Source organism: Cyanistes caeruleus, chromosome 4 (assembly GCF_971803275.1).
Source record: "Cyanistes caeruleus chromosome 4, bCyaCae1.hap1.1, whole genome shotgun sequence".
NCBI classification, from domain to species: domain Eukaryota; kingdom Metazoa; phylum Chordata; class Aves; order Passeriformes; family Paridae; genus Cyanistes; species Cyanistes caeruleus.
Window position 1 is genome coordinate 41,443,396 of NC_141704.1, and position 23,556 is coordinate 41,466,951.

The 23,556-nt window shown below is 34.0% G+C and overlaps 1 protein-coding gene across 15 annotated transcripts in view; it reads right to left on the minus strand.

The window, feature by feature from the left end:
* The window catches only part of LRRIQ1 (leucine rich repeats and IQ motif containing 1), a 109,208-nt gene that overhangs the window by 62,023 nt on the left and 23,629 nt on the right, over positions 1–23,556 (minus strand). For 13 of the 15 annotated variants that reach the window (XR_002866681.2, XR_002866680.2, XM_086887811.1 and 10 more), the window contains exons 15-18: positions 21,531–21,707; positions 14,041–14,517; positions 11,950–12,088; positions 9,388–9,507 (exon numbers count right to left, since the gene is read on the minus strand). Coding sequence is in view for 13 of the 15 variants with exons in the window: in XM_086887811.1 (XP_086743937.1) it covers positions 9,388–9,507; positions 11,950–12,088; positions 14,041–14,517; positions 21,531–21,707 (913 nt within the window). In the remaining 2 variants the exon portion in view is untranslated. The remainder of the gene's footprint in view (positions 1–9,387; positions 9,508–11,949; positions 12,089–14,040; positions 14,518–21,530; positions 21,708–23,556) is intronic. The other 2 variants (XM_086887815.1, XM_086887819.1) reach the window with 1 other exon arrangement.

Genomic DNA, 23,556 nt, shown 5'->3' on the forward strand with positions numbered 1-23,556 from the left:
TGTGTATTTAGCCTTTTCTTTCATCCAGTCCTTTGAGGAATCAGATTACTCTATAGACTGGTTTTTCTGTGGAACTCCAGTTCATGTGTAAAGCTTAGTTCAATGTTAGGAAGTTGAACATCAGTTCAGATCCAGACTTTATAAATAACTTCCAAAAGCTAAGAAAATGTCAGATATGAACACCCTCAGCTGAATCTTCTATTAGCTGTAATATTATTCCACTTAAAGTACTTCACAAATTCAGTCTAAACTCTGCCATTTTAAATCAGTATGTAAACACATTTAACAATGTTATAAAAAAAAAGTGGACAATCTTTAATTACACAGCTTAGAGGATACACATTTTACAGAAAATATATATCTGAAGTTCAAGCAGTAGGAAAAATAGTCCTTTTCTCTGAGTTTGTGTTCCAGTATTTTTCACATATTTTATGCACTGAAGATAAATTGATTAGCAGCCTAACAAAGGTTATTTTAACCTTTGACAATGGTTCTTTTCCAACCCTGTCTTTATATAAGACAATATATGTACATTAGAAATCTGGGTACAATTGCAATCTTATGGCTGCAAAAACCAAACAGTTTCAAGCCAAAAAAGTAGTGAGAATCACATGAATTCCAGAGAAACATTGCAATGATTAATTGACCTCAAGAGATTTTATAGACTTACAAAAACTGGTTAATTATTAGAATACATTCTTGTAGGAAAATGAGATGACAAGGAGATTTGTCCATTTCTAAGAAAGATATATTGATGATTACTGGAAAAATCACATTCTGTTAAGAAAAAAATTTAAGAAAATTTTATTGTAGAATGTCTTCTCCAAATGTAATATTTCCTAACTTTTTACTAAGTTTGGAAAACTAGCTGTTCTCTAAAATTCAAATGCATATATATATATATATATATATATATATATATATTTACATTTAATACATGTACCAATGTGTTTGCGCTACACAAATGCAAATAAAATGAGAAGAATTTATTATGGAAAAGTAAATGAACAATGAAAATTTCAAGGACAACTGAAGTTTTCTTTCAAATAAAAGGTTGAATGTCTTCATACATAATTAACTCTCCAAAAGTCTGAATCTTATTGTAGTTCATGTCAGTTATTCACAACCTATATGACCAAAACTTTTCTAAAAATTAATTTTTGTCTTATGTCTGACAGAGTTCAAAGGAAGCTCTGTGTCCTTTCTTTGAATACAGGATTAAAAAATACAGACTACCACAGATGGGTAAATGGTAGCCTCAACTTCAGAGCTTAGACATGATTCAAGTAAGCACCAGAAAGGCATGATATAAACCCCCACCCATCTCAATAAACATCAAGCTCCTGGAACCATCAAGGATCCCCTCAAAATGTGTCTAAGACCCTAGATATTATCTTTTCCCATTAAAATGGCAAAAATCATCAGGACTTCCCCTCTCTGACTCTGGCACATGACACAAATTTTTTGCTGCAATATCTCTATAAACCTTTTCCCAAGTTTTTCTACTTCCATGAAAACAAAGAAACAAAACTTTCAAGGGGCAATGAGTTAAAAAAACAAAACAGACAAGGAACCCCTCAGCCCTACCCCTTAAATACTGGGGTATATAAAGAACTTTGAAGGAACATAACCCAAAATGTTCTACCCAGCTTAGATAATGAATACGAAAATACTATAGAAAAGAAAGCTGTGCTTCAGCTTGCAGTTTTGTCTAAAGAAGGGAAGTCATACAGAAGCACAGGGTAATAAAAAATAGACTAGTCATAAGTTTATAGTCATTTAATGTTTCATATGTTTCAAAGTTCAGGTCACATGAAAGATTAGATTCAATTTCAAGACAACTTTTCCTTTTTGCTTAAAAGTCCCTATTTCAGAAACAAGGACAAAAATAAAAGGATTTTTAAGATTAAGAGCAAAGAAAGGCTAAGTTATAAACATAGTTTTAGATGGAATTTATGGTAACAAACCTCTAATTGCACTACAAAATCCTTAATTCTAAAGAGGTATGTCTAAATCATCTCTCAGCTTCACTTATACTGTCCTCCATATATGTCTTTAGCACTGTCTCTTCTATTTGAAATAAATTATGCACAAATGAATCTGCAAGTTGAAATTTGTTTATTCATACCTGTATTCTCAACACCTTAAATCTTTTGGGACATGTAATGATGCTCAAGAAAGAAGCTGATTCTTTGGGATGTTTTCCTGGTTTATGAAATGATCAATAGCTACCCCTATATCCACATAAAAAAAAAGTTTTTAAGTATTTTTCATGCCAAAATAATACTAGACTGAGTAGTAGGACAGTATTTAGCATTTAAGATTCCTTAGCCCACTGTATTCTAAGACAACCTAGAAATAAACTTAAATAGATTTTAGCTAAATTAAGACTGTATTTTAGCATACGAGGTGTTTGGGGTCTTTTACCATTCTTTGTTTACACTGTTAGAAACTAAAAAATTGCATGAAAAGTCTGTTATGACTACACATCCTTTTCTGTGGGACTGCTTCCCAGAAAGTCAGACCCCGGCCAACAGTATTGCCCATATATTGGACTTTGCACTTGCTCTTGGCAAACATTACGAGGCTCTGGTCAGCCTGTCTATCTAGCCTGTGCAGGCTGCTCTGAAGAACTCCCTGACCTTCCAAGCATGCCAGCCACTGCCCTCAATACAGCACCATCTGCACACTTGAGACTGCATTCTGCTCCATCATACAGGTAGCTAACAATTTTTTTTACTATTTTGGTCTCCCTACCATCCATGAAGGGCTCCATTAATTACTGTCCACCAGTAATTATGACTCTGAAATTTTACCCTACAAAATGCAACTATTTGAGCCTGGTACTGCAGCCAATTTGCCAATGACCTTATTGTCTACTTTCCCAGCCCATATCTCAATAAATTTTGCGAATAAGACTCTAGGAGATAGTCAACAGCCTTCCTAAAATAAAGGCATGCCATATGCACTGCATTCCCCTTACTCATAGTGCCAGTCACCTTGTGACAGAAAACAATAAAGGTGATGAGTCCTTGGTAAACCCATGCTTGATTCTCACAATCACTTTTTTTCATGGATTTAAAATTGGCTTCTGACTATATTTACTCCAAGCATTCCCAGAAAATGAGATAATGTTAATGGCTTCTAGTTCCCTGGATTTTCTTCAATTTTCTGAAGATGGGTGTGATGTCTGCCCTTTTCCAGTCACCTCCCCAGTTGCTGTGATTTTTCCAAAGATGATAGAAAGTAAACTCAAAATTATTTCAGACAGCTTGTTCAACTCCTTTGGATGCATCCTATCTGTTCCCTTGGTCTTGCATATGTTCAGGGGAGTTAAGATGTGCTGCAATTGGATAACATCTGCTTTCCTCTAAACCCAAAGGATTTCAAGCTCCAGGCAATAAGACATGGAGAGATTTAAGTGCAGAACATCACATAAGCTGACATCTCATGTTCCTCTTTGGTTCCTCCATAAGAACTGCAATTTAACTCAATAACAATATTCACAGAATCAATGGCTTCTTCTCACAGAGTACAGACAAATCAAATAGGTTAGCTCCTGAAATTTGTAAATAGGGACTACTAAAAAATCTTTTTTAATGGAAATCTATGTATGTGGACATGCTAAATATTAGACATGTAACTACATATTTTAAACACAACCTATGTATATATATATATATATATATATATATATATACACCAAAACGTCAGTTTCAACATTACACAAAAATTAAAGAACTTAGAGAAGATATATTCAATGATTAGAGATCCCTCTAAAAGCTCAGCTTTCAAAAGACTGGAGATGCAGTCATTGAGAAGTATCTGTGACTGTATTATTGCTTCCATTTATAATGATGCTTTTGGCTTAGAACAATTTTTCTTTGAGGCTACAATAGAGAGTAGAAACTTCAAAAAATTAAAGCTTTTCTTTCCACTTACATACATTTTTCCATTACTTGCTTTGCTTATTCAATTTTGATGCGTTACTTTGTCTTTAGAGATATAATAAGAATTATAATTAATGATATCGCTATCCTTTGCTACGTCATAGGAACAAAATGTAACTTAGAAAAATACTACACCATTTGCTACATATACGTTCCAAATTTGCAGTGCTATGCATCACTAGTAGGCTTTCCTTTGGGAAATATTTGTTTGAATCTGGCTATTTAACCAAGAACTGGATAGAGGCAAGTGATGAAAATAGGTTTTGTTAGCAGCATTTCAGGTGGTAGGAAGAATCAAGATGCCATGGTGGAAAGCCAGAAAACAACCAGAGCACATCCTGCCTGAGCTGTGAAGCTGGAGTGCTAGTGACAGCCTTTAGTAGCTGTGCTTGTGTTTATTTTTTCATGTATTGACTGCAACAACCCACTTCTAAGTCCAGAACATCTGAGACAACTAGAAAATGAGATAAGCAGTACTGCTGAAAAACGTAGAAGCTTTATGCATCTGCAGATGCCACAAACTATGAATGGCATGCAATTCACTAACACAGCAGCTGAAGCAACAGGAACATATCAAAAGATCATTGATAAACACTCATTGAGAAAAGATTGATCCTCCAATATATTGCCTAGGAGAGAGTTTTTTCCTCCTTTTTAAAAGAAGAGTGTGGATCTAATGAAATTTTCAACAGGCACTTTTTTGCTTTTCTACAACACTGTAACTTTACTTGAAATTTGATGAAAAAAGAATCATTCTTTGCAGCAAAAAATGCAGAAAAGCTGGATGCTAATCTGATATTTATAAGCAATTAAAGGAATTAGACACATATAAGAATGTCAAGATGCAAGAAATGTTATGGGGACCTTCTAATCCATGGGCAACATTTATTTCCTGGCACTAGCCAGAAAACAGCAATCACTGTCACAAACTCACAAAATCGTAAGCTCCCAGTCTAAGACAAACCACATTATGAAGGATTATCAGAAAAGAAAACAAAACACATCATATGGGTCTAGTTTGGACATGTGATAAGAAAATTAAAGATGGGAGACATGAGGAAATGCTTTTTCTAATTACCATTTACTTATTAACAGTTAACACACATGAGCTAGTTCTTATTCTTTCCAGCCCTCAGAAAAGAAAAAATGAGAAGAAAAATAAAACTGCTACCTACCCTCTTTGGAAGGTTAGCAAAAAAATTGGGAATGGCTATGTGTCTGAGTGTGGATATGCAAAAAAAAAAAAAAAAAAAAGAAGGAAATTCCTGAACAATAATTTCAAAAGCTGTCAAGAACCCTGGAATTTAAAAAATCTACATAAACAAGCTCAGAACAAGAACAACACTGTCTCAGGGCAACAGTTCATCTTCTTTGATGAACAAAGCAGTAATGGATTTCTTTTTATCTTGATTGGAACTTATAAAGTGATTTTCCTTATGAAAAAGAATGACTAAAGTGATTTAAATTAAATCTAAAATGCAGTTAAATACAGTTTTAAAATAGAGTACTTACTTTGTGTGCCATTTAATCATACATATTGATATTTCTCTTGATGAGAATAAGATGGGTCCATATACTTATTCAGTGGTCATTGCTCAGGGTAAACAATTGTCTAAAAACTCATCATATTTAACTTATTCAGCTGTCTATGACCTTGGCCAGTTTAGATATTTTGCATTTGGCTCACATCATATTTACATCAAGAAAACAACAATACTGATATTTAGATGGTACAGAAATAAGAGCTATGTCAAGCAAATTTGCTGTCAGATTTCATCCACCAGAGGTAAAGTGAGCTCTGCCTTGTAGATAATTTGCTACATGGATGGACTGCTGATGAATGGTTGCCTTAAGCTCAGCCTTCTGGAGCATGTAGGCTGGAATTCTCCAAAGTCCACATGAAAGACGTGAAGATATCACTAAATACCAGGCTCATACTTTGTGAAACATCTGCTGGCCAGATCTTTCATGTCGTCTGGGACAGCCTGTTTGACATCGTACAACCAGACACAAAACACTACTGCCACCAGTCGCCTCTGAATGGCTTTGGCAATGGATGGGAGCTGATATGGATACAAGAAGGTATCAGCAATGGTTCAGGTGAAATGACTACTATTCATGCTATTGTTAGATAAAGCCCATTCCTCTAGCCCAATCACATGCAATCCTTTTTTCATGTAATAAGGTGTTGTACTAAAAATATACTACTGTTCAATGGGAATAAAGGAAGTTAAGATCTTTGTCAAAGACTAGTGTTTCCCCCCCTATGCTGTTTCAAGCCTCACCTTTCATGGAACACTGGGTACACAGAGTTTATAATGAAGATATAAAACATTTTTTTGTTAAGACTGATGCCTAATGACTTACTGCATAGTGATATTTACAAATGGTTGAGATAGGTGCTTGCACAGTAGTGATTTTGTAGAATGTTAGATAACACCAAATAAAATCATAATGACTCAAACCTACATAACAGTATAAGAAAGAAAAAAAACCACCACAACACAAAACAGTGAACTATTCAAAAAGCTTTTAGACAAGATTTAAGACATTTGTATCAGGAAAGGTTTTTCTTCCCTTCTCTCTCATTTCACTCACCCTATACAACAAAATACTGAAATCTGCATTACAAAATTGTATCCAAATATTTTCCTCTTCCTTGAAACCCTAGCATATGGGATCTCTTAGCCGAGCAATATGTACTCCTCCCTACACACTTGCTTGAGACACAACAGATAGCCACTGATACCATGTGTCATTATTTGGCTCTGCTTCAGCACTTTGCTATAAAACACTGAGACCAGAAAAGAAGGAATAGGAAGTATAGACTGTTCCAAGTTTCTGATGCTTGTTTCTCCAGGAGTAGGAAGTCCACATGATTTGGTATTACCAACTGCAGAGAAAGAAACAGCTACAGACATATGGAAACAGACAGCCTAGTAGTGAGTAGCTAGTCTGGGCTAGACAGAGCAGAGTGTATGCCTAGTATAGTTATGCCACACATTTCTCAAAATCAACAGCATGGACAATATATATACTTGAAAAAAAAAAGACAAATATTGCAGGTTATCATTCTAGTTACAGTCATCAACATTAAACATTGAAATATTCATTTACTGAAAAAAAATATCCTTCACAGATATATAAACTATAAATTTATCATATACACTGCTCTGTAGAAAACAGATGTTGTATTTTTCATCACGAGAAGTTATGGGCTTGAGTAACTTATTTGACATCAGTTCACAGTTCAGCCTTTGAGCCTGCTGTGCAAATTAAAAATGTCAGCTCGTGGTTCACCTGTCATCATCTGAACCTAAACACTTTCTGGGAATTTTTCCCAAAATCCATGTTTTACTTCATTCCTGATAAACTCATTAATAATTTGTGAAAAAGAAATAAAAAAGAAAAAAAAAATAAAAATTGTGTGGAAACACCAGAAGGTGATACACTACAAATCTCTCTGAAATCAGCTGGCTTCTTTCTCCCGCCTTCTCCATCCCTTCCTTTTCTCCCGGGCCTCAGGAACACCTGCTCAAACATCATTGTCTTGTTGACAGAAAGATGGAACAAAATTGTCTGCGTAGTTTTCAGTTAAGCAATTAAAAATCCCCAAAACCAAACATGACAGGGTTATTTGGGCCAGACAGAGAGAAACAAGAATGGTTCAACTGAATTATTGTGTGTAAAACTCCGGCCTACTGGCTGACTAGTTCAAGACAGGGTATTTTCCTTCTTTAATATACGAACAGACACTTCCTTCCTGTGTGAAGAAATAAAACCTTCAATGTTCTGCTTTTTATTATTTTAGAAAGAAGCCAGGGATCAGAGAACATCAACTAATGGAACTGTTTTGTATATGTATTTCAAATTAAAATGAAAAAAATCCTAAAATTTAATCCAGATCTCTATGTTTACACACACACATTTCCTGTCTACCAAATGATTCTTGGAACTTCTGCCTCAAACCTTTTGCATGCTCTTAAATAAAGCAGTAATTCTGAAAATATACCTTAAAATAGTTGCTAAAAAGGAGAAGAAAAAAATAAAATTACCCTAAGTCATCAACTCATTGGTAATAATTTCAAAGAAAGCCCAACTATTTTCTTTGAGGAGGACTTGGAAAAATAAGCCTGGTATCAGATGAGCTGATCAACTGTAAACTACACCACACCAACCAACAGCATACTTGCTTTCATAACTCCATGATCCACACAAACACCTACTTATAAATGGGACTAAGTCCTGCCAGTAGCAGGGCTATTGCATCAATCTCCTTTGTAACATTACAGTGGAATATTGATAAATGGCTCTTGCAAAGACACAGCAGCTGAATAAGCACATTCAGAGACAAGGGTTCATGAAAACAATCTTAGTTATATCCTCTTAGGTCTCAAAAGGCTACAGTGCTGTTAGTTTTTTTTTTTGCTTTACCTGAAAGGATTAATAAAAAATAAAAAAAAAGAAAATCAGCCAATGAATGTGAACAATTAGAGAAAGAGTCGTCCAGACAAGTACATAGGTGACTCATCAATTACTACTATTTAATATGCATACTAGGTCTAGGACTTCCCATATAGATTATCTTTTGAGACTATAAAGAAAAAAATTCTTTAAAGATTCTTTTTCTTGTTTACTGAATAACAATATTGATCCCATAGACATTTTTTATTTTTTTACCTACATATAGCTAAATTCAGTTTTGAATGTCATGTTATTCCCCATATTCCTCTGGAGCCACTTTTATTTCTTAGAATGGGAGCTTCTCATCCAATTTCAACCCTTTTGAAACTGAAAGAGTATTTCTAACTCTATATAACTTGTAAAAATAAGCAGTAATTTCTGGTTATTGGGCATAACAGAGTTGCTAAGTGTGGGTTTTATTTTTTTCTGATTTAAGCGTACTCCTCTTCATAATTTACTACTGTATTTAAACTTCTGATCTTTTTAGCACACTACACATAAGAGAATAAACCTGCTTCACTTTTTGCTTTGGGGATATGTTATTTTTACTGGAATATAGCTGACATTCAGTGTTGCAGTATTTTCTAAATTGGTCTCATTCTACCATGAAAATGAACAAAATACACATTAAAATATTACTGAAATTATAATTTGTTATTAAAATACTGAAAAGATAAATATTTGGACTAAAAGAAACTGTTTCCTTACTCTCATTTGACTGCCCTTTAGCTGTAAAAATATATGGCATTCTACAGTGGGTGTGACATTAATAGAACAGTAAGTACCAGAGCATCTCAAATAGCAGGAATCCAAGAAAAATACATTTAAATCAGCTATAAATAAGAAATGCATCTTTATTTCTGGACATCCAACACGTTAATCCTTGGTAGTGCTTTCTATTTTTCTTATTTCCAACACCTTCATGATAGCTTATGAAGAATAGTGAAGACTTTATGCTAATTACTGTGCTTACTTCAGAAAGCGTGAAAGCATCCACATTTATTTCTTCGTATTCATCTTCCACTTCATCACTTTTAACATCTGCAAGAGCACTGGCCAGTTTCTTTCGCAAAAGAAAACCCTTCCAAAATGCCTAAACAAAAAATTTAAAGCATGTTATATATAGCCATAGATCAAGCCCAAATCCAGATTCTCTAAGTTATCCCATTAGGAAGATAAAACATCTTGGGCCTTTGTTTAATAGCTCAATGATCTGTTTTTTGAACTTTATGTGACATTTAAAACTACAAGACAAATTAAATGCCAGCATATGTCTAAAGCATAGAGTACTCAAGAGGCTCTCCACAAGTAAGCAGAAAGGAATCCTGCAACTCCCTCAACTACAAACCTAGGTCAACTAATTAATTATTTGACAATTCCTCCAGGGACTATTTTAAACTGAAAGGAAAGGCTACATAGGGAAACCCTGAGTGCCAACTTTCAAACTGCTGAGAATAAAAATACAGATGTACTAAATGTCTTCAGGTTTACAAGTAGCAATTCTTGGAAACATCTCTCGTATTTCACCTAGGTCAATAACTCTTTCTTAACTGTCTAAGATCTTTATTTAAAAAAAAATATTACCAGTAAGCATAATCATCTCTAAGAAAAATAAACACATTAAAATTAAAGTGCTAGAAAACTTGAAAGGGTGTCAGAAAGATATGCCAAGAATAGAATCATGTCCAGAAAAAACACTTCAGAGATCAAAATGAATTAGATGAAATTAAGAAAACTACATACAACACAGCAACTTCCCCCCAAATCAGTATTTGACATCATTAGAATTCAAGATGCCCAAGTGTTTCAAACACCATGCAAAATGTTCTCACTGTCATAAAAGAAGTGGTGGTGGACACCTTTAACGGCTCTGCAATGAAAGCACTAAAACAGGAAGGGTAAATCTCATATTCTGGCATAACATTTAGATTATTAATTTTTAGAAAAAGTTTTTCTAATCACATAAATTATTGAAAATGTTACTATTTTACACACATATTTCCCCATTATTACAAAATGATTAAATGCTTTAGGGTTGCTTTCTTATAACTTCATTGTTGTTATTTTTCCACAGGCCTTCATAAGCATCAAGATAAAATATCCTGATATTAATGAGTGATCAAATGACAAATACATTTCATTCAAGAAAGACAATTAGTTTTGACAGATTTAAAGGAGAAAACCAATCCTAATGATATATGCAGAAGCCTAAATTTTGAGCCTGCTGCTAATAGAAACCTATGAAAGCACCAGGTCTGGGCTCAGTCATGATCAAAAAGAAAAATTACATGTAGTAGTTTTTAAGAAATAAAATAAAAACTTTCTTACTGTACTAACTCATTCTAAATCTGCCTATGGAATTTTGTTGCTTCTTTAAAAAAGATTTTAACAGATTATGGCAAAGGTTCAGAGAGGAACAAAAAGATAAAGAGAATTACAGAGAAATGTGAAAAGAGACCAAACAGACTAAAATTTTATTTACAAAAAGTGGTTGTAAGGATGGGTGTATGAGAGATCTAAGTATATGTAATATGCAAAGAAGATAAATAATAAATTACTTTTATTTTCATACTCATTTTGGGAGTTACCATGTTTGAAACAAATGAAAGGAAGTGCATATTAATCACTATATAGATTTGTTAAAAGCATCACTTTAATATACAGTACAGGTTAAATAACTAAGTCCAAAAATGGATTAAATAAGTTTATGGAAATCAATTGTTAATATGCTAGCTCCACATTATACTCCAAAAAGAAATTTTTACTTCTAAATCACTTTGTCATTTTTGAAATTTGTGTATAAGACTTTATGGAATGTTTCCAAGTAAACTTGAAAATATAAAAAAAATATGAAATTGACAGCACTGACTTGCTTCAAAATGTAAAAAATACCCCCATGAACCTTGTCAACTTGGCAGGCAAATGCTGGTTACCAAACTAAACAGAGTCAAGATATGGACTTCAACTCCTGCCCGTGGTAATCCATTCTGTTCAACTGTTATTAGCTCAGTACCTACCATAGGACAGCCTAGGCCATGGTCTGTTCCCAAGGACAATATGGATAAAGCAATCCTGGGTTTTGGAGATGGGAAGAGAAGGAAAGAAATGGAAAGGTAGAATAGAAGAGACAGGAAGATTATTTAGTCACATAGATATCTGACACAACAGATTAGTTACACAGCATCCATCAGTTTCATAGCACAGACAGGCCCCAGTAAGAACATGGGCACAGTATCTCTTAAGCATAATGTTAGAATTAAATCAAGTAAAAATAATTCTGAGAAATATTTGGTGAAAAAGGGAAAATATTTTTATGTATAAAAAATATATGTATTATATTCTATAATGCTTTTTTTTGTAAAGAAGTATCTGTTTAAGAAACAAGAAGTTTATGCTGATTAAATAAAACAAAAATGTTTAATTATGAAACTTAAAATGATAATAAGCAAAAATTGATTAAGATGACAATTACAGAAAACTAGAAAGATTTTTTTTGTTATTAAACTTACAAAATAAGAAAATATCATCAACCAACCTGGATTACTGTGGCAGCTTCATGCTTCTGTCTCAAAGCTCCTACAAACTGATGATTTTCTGTTCTACTGCAATCATTTTTCCTCTGAGCATGGTACTGCCGCCAAAAGGACTGGATCAAGGATGCTGCTGTATGTAGTCTCATGGAGAAATAAATACATTTATGACTCACATATCCTCACCAAAACAACTGAATCACCATATCTGCCAAACTTCAACCATAAAATATAGGACTGTGCTTTGAGAAAAATGTAAAGTTGTGCCACTAAACAAGAAATTACAATCCAGATATGACATATATGTTCAGAAACGCTGGAGGATATTCACATAATTTAACTTCTGAATCCAATTATCTAAGGACTCATCTCCACTGGGCTCTATTCTGCAAATAATCTCAGCAGAGGAAAAGTCCTCAGAGGAAGGATTAGGAGCAGAAATGGTGTGACAATGACTGAATAAAGTCATTGAATAAGTACTGAATAAACATACAAATAAACAACAAACAAATAAATAAACAAAAACAAATTAAAAAAAACCTACCAAAAAACAAATACCAAGTACTAAAGAGGAAAAAGTACTGAAAACATGAGACAGGTATTTTTAATGGAGCAGACAGGAAAAACACAGAAAGTGCAACTTCATCTTGTGCCTGAGTTTAAGACTTCTTTAGACTTTAAGACTTCTGACCACTGGTTATATGAGTACATTTTCTAACTTGCTCATTTTTTAAGAAGCATTAAGTACAGAATATTTAGATCTGTTCAGTGACTCATATTTCTAAATATATGTTCAAATAATTCATACTGACGGAGAAAAAGTATAATGTCAGCTTTGCATTGTGACTTTACTATATTTATTATCTTGGAATTCTTTTCTCCACAAAATACTCATTTCAATTGTACAGTGTATTAAAGAAAAGACATCTAAATTTCCAATCTCTACATAATTCCTTTCCTTGTGTAGTGCATCTATTTAAATAGAGGACTACTAGTCAGCAAAAAATAAAAAAATAATCACACTTCAGAGGTCAAGACAAATACAAAAAATGGTTTGCATTCTGTTTTGAAGAGAACTTTCCAAAATCACATTTACAGAATTAGTTCAAAACATTAATGAAAGACTAAAGGAACCATTTCAGAAAAAATTTTGAAATATTCATCTCATGCAATAGACTAATGTATTCTTGCTCTCAGCTTGCTGATGCATGGTCTTCCTTAATCATAATTTTTATGAAAAATTATTAGTGTCTTAAGTACCTACTTTCCTACTTACCATAAACCTAAACAGCTCAAAGAAGCACACCCACCATGCTTGCTTTTCATACTGTTCTCAATACATCTGTTTTTGAAACTGAATTCTTATGAAATTTTAACTCAATTCTTGAGGATTTACTGCAAAAAAAGTCAGCTTCTGTTTTCCTCATATGTACATCCAGAACCATACAAATCAGCAGCAAACACATTTCAAAGAGGTAATAAACCAGCCTTTTTCATGCAGGAGAAAATCTGGGGACACATAAATTGAACTGTTCTCTCACCCCTGCCTCTAATTTTAAGAAGCAGGTTAAGGCATTTTGGAGGAGTACCAAAAGCAGGGCAGGCCATTAGCTCTTCAGTCATCACAACAGCAGAAGACTGGCCTAAATCAAGGGATTAGGATTGTAGATTTAAGCAATTTTCCCTCTTGCTTTCTAAATGGTACTGACTGTAAAGTTTACACAGATGAATCTTGAATGCCTAATTAATAATTCTGGCAAAAAAAACCTTATACTAGTTTCTAGTTGATCTCCTCCAAACTTTCTGCAAAACATTTGGCATTTGTATTCCTAACTCTGCATGTGTCATTAAATTGGTATCTTAACCTTATTTGAAGTATGTAAATATCTATATCCTAATATACCGACTGGAAGAATACCACAAAGGATTCTTAATTGTTAATATACAAAAATAGTGTGCAACACTTGAATATAACTCTTTCTTGTCTAATAAAAATATTATCTTACAAGTTCTGTGCCTCTGTTTTAAACAAAAAATCCTCACTCCTATTATCTATCTATATAATCAACTTGAAAGCAACATGACATCCATCTCACCTTTCTGTATCATCACCAAAGTGCTGGAGATTTCTTCCCATATCACTTGCTACTATCACTGACTTTTGCAATGTGAGTTGGCTTGACATGTTATTGTTGCCTTTGCTCTCCCCACTGTAATTAATACAAGATTCAGTGCTCTCCTGCTTCACTCTCTGATCTCCTCTATTTTCCTTCTGATGCACAGGTATGGAGGAGTTAATGAATGTGGCCTGAATATCACCAGTAGTAATCCATCTTTTGGAAGGATCCAACAAGACCTGTTTATTTTCTGTCACACCCATGATAAAGAGGTTATTTTCCTGTAGGGAGCCAGTGGATGTTTGTTTTAAATGATTTTGAAGTGCTTCTGGTCCATCTCTGTCAGTAATGTTCAGTTCACCATACTCATGTACATATCGATGTTTAATACTAAGTTTCATCAACTGATTAAAATACCAGCATTGTCTCAGTGCAGAATCAATAGAAGAAGCAATTCTGGAAAAAAAGTAAAAATAAAAAAATGTTGACATGTCTGTTAGAATGCTTTAAAAAGAAAAAAATATCTCTATTATTTTCTAAAAATAGCTTGCATTTTCAAGTATTTTTACATGTTTCCATATTCTTACAACAAATAGCAATTACTCCGATTGGAAATCCAGTTTCAGTAATTATAAATTTTAATAGCTTTTGTCTTTCTTTGGACATATTTAAAATACAATCACACGGATTTTTTATTTTACTCTGAGTCTTTCTAAAAGAGAAAGTTTTCAGTCCTTTTAAAATAGCCATTACAGCATACATTTCACTATTAACTTTCTGTGTGGTTAGTGGCATGTGAAGCCCAAATTTTTAGAGGGTTTGAGGCAATTTTGCCTTAATCAATCTTAACTGGCAACTATGAAAATTCATATAAAAATAACAGTAATTTTAAAATTTAGATAACACAGCAACAAAACCCAAACTTATATATACTACAATAAACCAATATACTACAATATCTAAAGAAAATTCAGGATAACAAACTTTCAAGTACAGATCTTTTTATCAATATAAGGCAAATGCTAGACTGAAGCAATTGTAATCTATGAAGTCTGGCTCTCATTAGTTCTTTGTGTTACACTATCTAAATGATGAGGTTAAGTAAGAGTAAATATGAACTAATTGTTACAGATTCAGACAGATGTCTGTACTTTGAATGGTGTTTGTTCATTTTATTAGGTAGCGGTAGTTCTGGAATCATGAAAACATTCTTCTTTAATAGTACAGATAAATGCAGAGATCTGTAATCTGGTGCTAATTCCAAAGGAGTAAAGTAGAGAAAAAGTAGAAATAAGACAAATTTTCTTGTTAGTCTGGAAAAATTAGGTCCTAAAATTATAGTTAGAATAACAGAAATTTCCTTCCTGTTCATCATTCTGGAAAGGTAAAAAATTTAAAAGGTTTTACTGGGGCCTCTTTACCATTATAATTATATTCTCAGTGAAGTTCAACTAAGAACATTTTAGATTTTCAAGCACATAATCAATCAGACCCTAGAAGAGTAAAAAGGATTCCAACTCTTCCTCTGCTAATGCAACTTCAGTGCTATTGGACAAAATCTGAATGGGTAAATTGATCCACACAATTTAACTCATTGTGCAATAGCTGTACATTTGACTGTCCACTACAAAACATTATTCCTACTCCTGTTAATTCCATACATATGACAAGCTCTAAAAATATTTGAACCAATCTGTGTATTTGCTTAAGGATCTAACACACTACATAGTAAGAATAACAATTTCTTTAACATAAACTACTTAAAGCATTACTTAAATTCTTTAGTTAAATATATAGAATTATGTTAATATTAAAGTATATAAAAAATATAAATCTGGTACAAGATCATTACCGAATTTCTACATACAATAATATGGTGAGAAGACAAAAAAAAAAAAGAAGGAAAAATTGTTTTCCTTTTCTTTGCTTTATTTTGTTGGTTTATTTGTTTATAAAAATTAAAATATTGCAGAAAACCCCAGAATGCTTTCTATATTGAACAAAAAAAATTACTTGTGAAAACCATATCCTAAGTATCCTTGCTCATGGTAAAAAAAAACAGAAAGAAAGAAAAACTAACCACCATAAGAAAGAAAAACTAACCACCATAACAGTGAATCCTCTCCTTTGACAGGTGCAGGGGTATCTCAAGCAGTTATTTCACCCTTCCAGCGGCTATGAATAAGTCAAGCAGAAATGGAAAGGGAGATTGAGGAAGCTAAAATTCAGGCAGGGAATAATTTTGTGGTCATCAGGGAATGTGTGCTCGGTTTTTTTTTATAAAGGCTGGCTTTTGGGCAGTTTTTCCAAGCAGTGGCTGCAAAATATCATCTTGTCATTGTGGACATGCACTCTCTCCCATACCTTCCCTGGCAATACACGATTATACTTTGATTTTGCAGGATTTTTATGCTGCCCTCTGTACCAACAAGTTTTTGATTTAGGCAGTCACAGTAGCCTAAATTTAAAGAAACTACAAAGGAAGCTGAAGTGATATCAGAGACTATGAAGTGGCAGAGTATGTCTGAGGCTCTCCAGTGCACAGACACCAAAGGTCACAATGGGATCTAGTACTAATGTGGCAGCCAGCTTGGTGCTTCCCTTCAGTGAACAGGGATTTCAGGCATCCTATCAACACACTGCAACTTTCTCAGTGTCTCAGTAGCACTGCACTCTTGATACCAGAGATGTGCTCCTGAAGACTGCTTATTCAAACCACAGAAAGGAAATTGCTGTAATGGAAAATAGGCAGGACTGGTTTACTTCTTTAATGATAAAAAAAAAACCAAAACAAAAAAAAAACATACAAGGAAAGAGAGAAGACACAGTAAAAATTATGACAATATAAAGACTTTTGATACCACAATATTTACTTTTCAATTAATGGAAATTCATCGCCTTTCAGAACTTTTGCAGTGTTATTTGTCACACTCAACCTGGAATTGCTTCTTGGTTAAGATCTGACCAAGATTTTAAGTATAAACTAGCATTGACACAAAACAAGAAATGAAATTATCCTATGGAAACACCAGTATCCATAGTGTCTGGCTGCTTAGTATTCAATGAAATATAAATATGGTGGCCTTGCAACAGCAAATTTTTTATGGCTTTCAGCTTTGACCAGCACATTCCTTCATGCTCAGTTGCTGCCAGGCTACCCACAGCTTTATTTTGATCATAACAAATGAAAGTGATTTATGCCATATGCAAATTTTAGCATAACCACAAAGCATAACCACTGCTTTTGCCGTGGGAGAAAGGGGTAAGAAGCCAGAAGAACAAGGGATGAGTCTTGCAGTACTGCACAAATATGCTAAACTAGCAGCCCTGATACTAAAGACCAAGATACTATTTTTACAAAAAAAATGCTAAGAGCAAAAAGCTGCTTGTAGGTTGTTTTGATTTGGTTTTTTGTTTTGTTTTTGGTTTTTGTTGTTGTTACCAGATACCTCTCTATTTGTGCCAGCATTTTCCAGGGACTTTGAGGAAAGATAAAAGCATTAGAATTAGATTTTAATCTATTTGGAAATTTAAGTCAGGCATTTATTAAGGACTGTTACAACTTCAGTCCTCACATCAATTCACAAAGAGTATCCATGACTGTCCTGGTTAATTTAGACCAAAACCTGCTCAATTCCCATGCAATGGAGGAGTAGAGGGAGGAGGAATAAACCACACTGGCAGCACCTAGGAAGCCTAAGGATCCATGCACAGGTTGACTTAACAGATATAGAAAATGACAGATTATTCATGCTTAAAGGTTTTCCAGTGGAGTTCAAATCAACGAAAACTTAAGAAATTTAAAGAGGTGGCAGAGGCTTGCTTATAGAGCTAACACATTTTGTATAGAATTTTCTACTGCAATCACACCTGCAATGGCTGCCTGGTTATTCAAAGAGCATAATTTTGTCAGAATGAGCCAGTAAATCTGGAAAAGTCAGCAGAGCAAATGCCTAAGAGGCAAAAGGGACAGGCTTGGAAAAAACAAGCCCGTTCTGATCATTGATGGCAGTTGTCTCCTGGTCCTGATCACGGATGGCAGTTTTCTCCTGGTCCTTGCAGTTAAATCATAGTATTCTGCCCCTTCATATGCTAGTGTTTGCTAGTTAAAACCTCGCTTAGTATTATGTTTTTCCCTTCTCTGACTTTCATAATTATAATACATGGAATATTCAAATAGTGAACCTCCATTTATGTGAGCTTTTGTTTGCAGTAGTGTGGGGTAAAATCTAACGTCTTCAGAGAAACTTCAATAAGCATCATTATTGGTGTTCAACTGCACTTTACCAAAGTTCCTTACAAACATGAAATAGGTCACTGTTGGCATAGTCTCTCCTTGCAACACCATTTATGAAATTCCTATCATTTTCACTGGAATATAGATACAGTATTTGTAAAGTTCAAGTTCCACTAGCCAGAAAACTGCACATTTGATGGCTGAAAACAAATTGCTGCAGCACAGGTATCATATTATTTTTTTACATGATTACTTATTACAAGTCATCTAGAGGTTATGTGACAGAAAATATTTTGTATAATCAATAAATTCAATTGCAAAGTAATTTTTATTCTTAAACATGGCAACAACAGAGAAGTTTCATGAAGAAACAGCACAGAATTTAACTGGGCAGCAGTGGTGTATGAAACAGATTAGGGAAGCAAGCAGTGATTACTTTTGGCAGCTTACATACTTGAGGTCACACCTACAGGGGCTCATAACTTAGCAACATGAGAAACAGATAGAAGCTTGATCTATTGTTGGCCTGTTGTTTAGCAATGTCACATTAATTCAGTCAAAGTATTGCAATATGTACATATAATAGCTATGCTGTTAAGGCTTATATACAAACAAGTTGTTTAGAGTTCCTTTTATGAACTGCAGTTTGCAATGGTTTTCAAGTCATCCATAAATTTTACTTCAGTCAAAATAAAAGATAGATGGCTTTAACACACAAGAAATTAATTTTAAGACCAAATTTGATACATGCCATGGTTACTGATTTAAAAAATCATGAATGAATTCTCAAAAGCTTAAAAACTCCACAACCCTCCCTCCTCTGCATTCCCCACCTTCCCTCCACCCAAACCAGACATTCAGTAAAGAGATGTTTACATAATCACCTCTTTCCACTACTGTTCTGAAACATCTGCAGCCTCTTTCAAACATTTATCTTTCAAAATTTCCATAGAATCATAATAAAATTCTCAACTGAAGGAACCTCAGGAGGTCTCTGGTCCAACCTTCTGCTTCAAAGCTGGGTTAGCTCTCAAATCAGACCAGTTTGCTCAGGTTTTCATCCAGTCAGGTCTTGCAAATCTCCACAAACAAGACTGCACAACTACGCCAGGCAGCCTATTGCAATTCATCACTGTCCCACACTAAAAAGGTTTCTCCTTATGTCCAGTTGTACTACCTCTGGCTGGAATGAATTAACTCTCACTACAGTTTCCCATTTAATGCCGTGATTTAGACCGAAACTATATCAATCAAACACTAATGTTTTGCTGAACAGTGCTTGGACAGAGCCAAGGCCTCCTCTCTTCCACTCAGCAAGTAGCCTGGGAGTGGCCAGAAGGCCTCCTGTCTTTACCTCCTTCCTAGATAAAGGACTTTGCACTTGTCCTTATTGAATCTACAAGGCTCCTGGTGACCTGTCCTCCCATCTTGCCTGTGGTCTGATTGGTAGCCCTCCCCTCAACAACTGCCTTTGAATACTTGTGGTCTGCAAGCACAGTAAGCCTACGCTCTGTCTCACTCCCAGTCTTTGATAAAAGACGTTAGAAGTACAAGTCAGCTTCCAGAAAGTAGTGTGAGCCACATAGTCCTCACAATTAATGGATGGTCTGACCCTGATGACCCAACAACAAATTTCTTATTTATCTTTCTTCTGTCCATTCATACAGAATTAAACCCCCCTAAATTTTAGGAATATCATCTTTTCCTCTCACTTTTTACCGTCCTGCAGGAATATGAAATATTGAAAATATGAAATATTGAATATATGAAAGTTAGGTCTCTAGATTCTGCTACAGTTTGCTCATGAGTCATATCCTAATTATGAACCAGCTTTTTTTCTGCAAAAGAATAATGATGAAATATCTAAATATCAGACATGGAGAATTTTCTCAATCATGGAAAAGGAGAGCTTTATTTTGCTTTATGGAAAAGAAAGGTGAGAATACCATTTCAGGATGGTAAACAGATTAGGAGATAGCAGCTTCCCACCTGCAAGCCAGAAGCCAAAAATCACAAAAGTGGAGAAGACATATCTTGATGGTGTAATGGAGAAACGTATGACTCTTAGAAGCCACTTACACATTACATCTGTCATAGAAAAATGCACTATATAATTTCTCCCAACTAATTTCAATCTAATTCTTAATACAAACCTCTTTTCAAGTGAATCTGATTCTGAGCTATGAAGATTTTATTGCAACTTAGTAAAAACTGCAATAATACAACAATGTAATAAACTGCTAGCTAGTAACAAGATACCAAGGATATACAGGCTTACATGGAAACACAAAATAGCCAGATTCTGAAAAAAAAGTGCATGCTTTTCCTGAACCAACAAAGTATGAAAGGCAAACTTCAAACTAAAATAATGTAAAACATTACATGCTTCACCTGCTCTGGGGTAATGTTCAGTACCTGGTAGAATCAAGAAAAACAGTTTTCCAAAAATTAAAACATTAGTTGGATATTCTAAGGACTATAATAATTTTCTAAACCTGCTAGGAAATTAAAAAGAACTATGCAAGAAAAAAACATGCAGTATTACTAAGTGCAGAAATGAGAAGTTGGAGATATTTAGATATTTTAAAACAATTAAAACATAGTATGTGTAAGTGATAAATAACCACTTGCATGATCTAAGCTGAAGCTACTAGACAACTAACCATGGTAACAGTGATAGAGGTAGCAAGTATGACAACATTAAAGACCTGTACACAGATTCATCTAACTCACTACCTTAAGAGAAAAGAGGTCAAACCTTTTCAATTATTTAGAATGTGAATAACTTACACATGGAAAACAAATGCAGAAATGCAAATAGAGCATATTGTACCAAATCAGAGCCAAATTAGAGTTGATTAAGTTAAAGTTGGAAATCATGTTAATATGTTTATATGTTGTTAATATGATTATACAACTTTCAGGATTTAAACTACAATTCCTGCATAGCACTATACTATGTTGTGTGCATAATTTCATTTAACTACTTCTAATTGCAGGTTTTTGAACCACTTGTTTTCTCAAACTTATAGAAACAAAACTCAAGGCACTCATAACTTCATATCTGTCTAAAACAGACTTTGCTCTGAAGTCAATGATTCTAATCTCTTTCTTATCCTAATATATTTCCAGGCAAAAAACCCTAAGTAAAATTCATATGCCAACCAGAACTTCAGTAACAAAACGGAAAAAAATATTTCTGAATACAATTTATATTCACATAAATACGTACTCCAATTCAGCAGCCTTTTTTTTCAGTTGAATAGTTTCCGCAATTTGAACTTGACAAAGTTCCAGAAAAGTTCCTAATTCTGATGCTTTGATTTTTTCAGGTGTGGGTAAAGTATGATGGATTAAGACTTCACCATTAAGCAACTGTAAACTAGGAAGGATCTCCAACATGGAAGATCTTAAGAAAAAAGAAATCATAATTAGTTTTTGAAAAAATCCTTATGCTAAAACACCCATGTTATTGATACAATCGTGTTGCAATACAGAACATGAAGACAGCTCTCTAAATTTTTGCATACATTTCTCCTTACTTCATATGTTAACATATTAACTAAAAATTTATACTTAAACTAAAGAATAATATAAAGAATAAAACACAGAACATAGCAAGACTTCTTAATACTTAATGGTATAAAGAGCCCTGATGAAATACTGACACCAAGAAAGTCAATGGCAATAGTCTCAAATCACTAGAGCTAGAATTTTACCTGCACAAACCTTAATGGGAAAATTAGACACACTTGTGCATTGGCACCTGTAATTCATTTGATTAGTAGGCAACACAGCAAAATAAAACATCGGATTAAGATACAGAGCTGATTATGTTGACACATTAAAAAACTTAAATTTTTAAACTGCACAAAATACTAAACCTTGCCAATTCTAGTCCCTTTATCATTTGCATATACCATATAGTGACTGACAAGTATTCAGTATGCCTGACAAGAAAAAAAAACCTACTTTTGAAATACTGAAATCAAGTCAGTGAAAAGAATGAGAGCAAAGATGAAATTTCCTTGCTATAAAAAGGACAGCTATGGCCACTGATAAAAGAAAAGATATGTATGAGAAATTTACCTAATCAAAGAGAAAAAACCACAAAAAACCCCCAAAAAACATTAAAAAAAATGTACCATCCATGCAGTTTTGTTTAGGCTATTGAGAGATGTAAGCTGCTACTGCAATCTTGTTTCACATATTTCTTGTACCAGAACAATTTGCTGAAAGTTTGAAGACTGCAAAATTATATCAACTCTCAGTATTTTCATTAACTCAGTTTTAAGTAACACTAACTCTTGAAAGAATACTAATTGCATGCTGTAAATCCCCTTATTATTAAGAAAGAGTATTGTTTTCAAAATTTTGGAGCTCCCTGACTATTCCCTGTGAAGGTAAAGGACTCATTTCATTTCAAACTCATTTCACTACTCATTTCAAACAACATACACTAAGTTGAAAATCAGAGTTTTTATGACCATGTTATAATATTCCAAATAAAAGAATAGCACATCAGTTTTTGCAAGTAGAAAACTTTCCTTCTCTACTGCCCATTCAGAAGGCTAAGACCGTCTGAAGTACAGTTGGAATAAAATTATGGACTTAGATCAACAATTCCTGAACACATAGAGAGAAATTACCAAAGTTGATGTTGAACAGCAATACACCAAAACAGTGACATATCAAAGTTGATCAATGATGGAAGTTCTGTCTCTTAGAGCTGTGGGCTCTCGACACTCATTTTTCCAGCTGGGTTCCTCCTGGTGAAGGGCTGAGTCAATATTTCATTTAGTGAAAACTTCCTGGTGAATATTCTGTCACTTAAGAGGCTCTATTAATCATTTCAGCATTGAAACATATTCCCCTAGGAGTAGTCAGACTGATCCCAGGGTTTAATTTTTAGAAAGAGATTTCTTACTACTTCACTTTTGTTGGTGTTATCGCTGGCTGGACATGAAAGTACAAAACTGATTGGGAAATTTTACAACTAATTCCTTTGTTGGTATCAAGGGGTTATGTAAAGTTCACTGGAACACATTGTCTGAAGTTACAGTCAATGCTATATTCACCAAATCCATACTGCATAGCATCCCATACTTTAAATCCTTTAGAAAAATTCATCTCTTGTCTAACCATAAAAACTCTATTAGTTTAGCAATCTAAAGTGTCAGTTCTCATAGTTAAATTGAAATTCAGAAACCTTTTCCCTCCAGATTACTAGTGAAATAACAGTTTTGTAAAATAGTGGG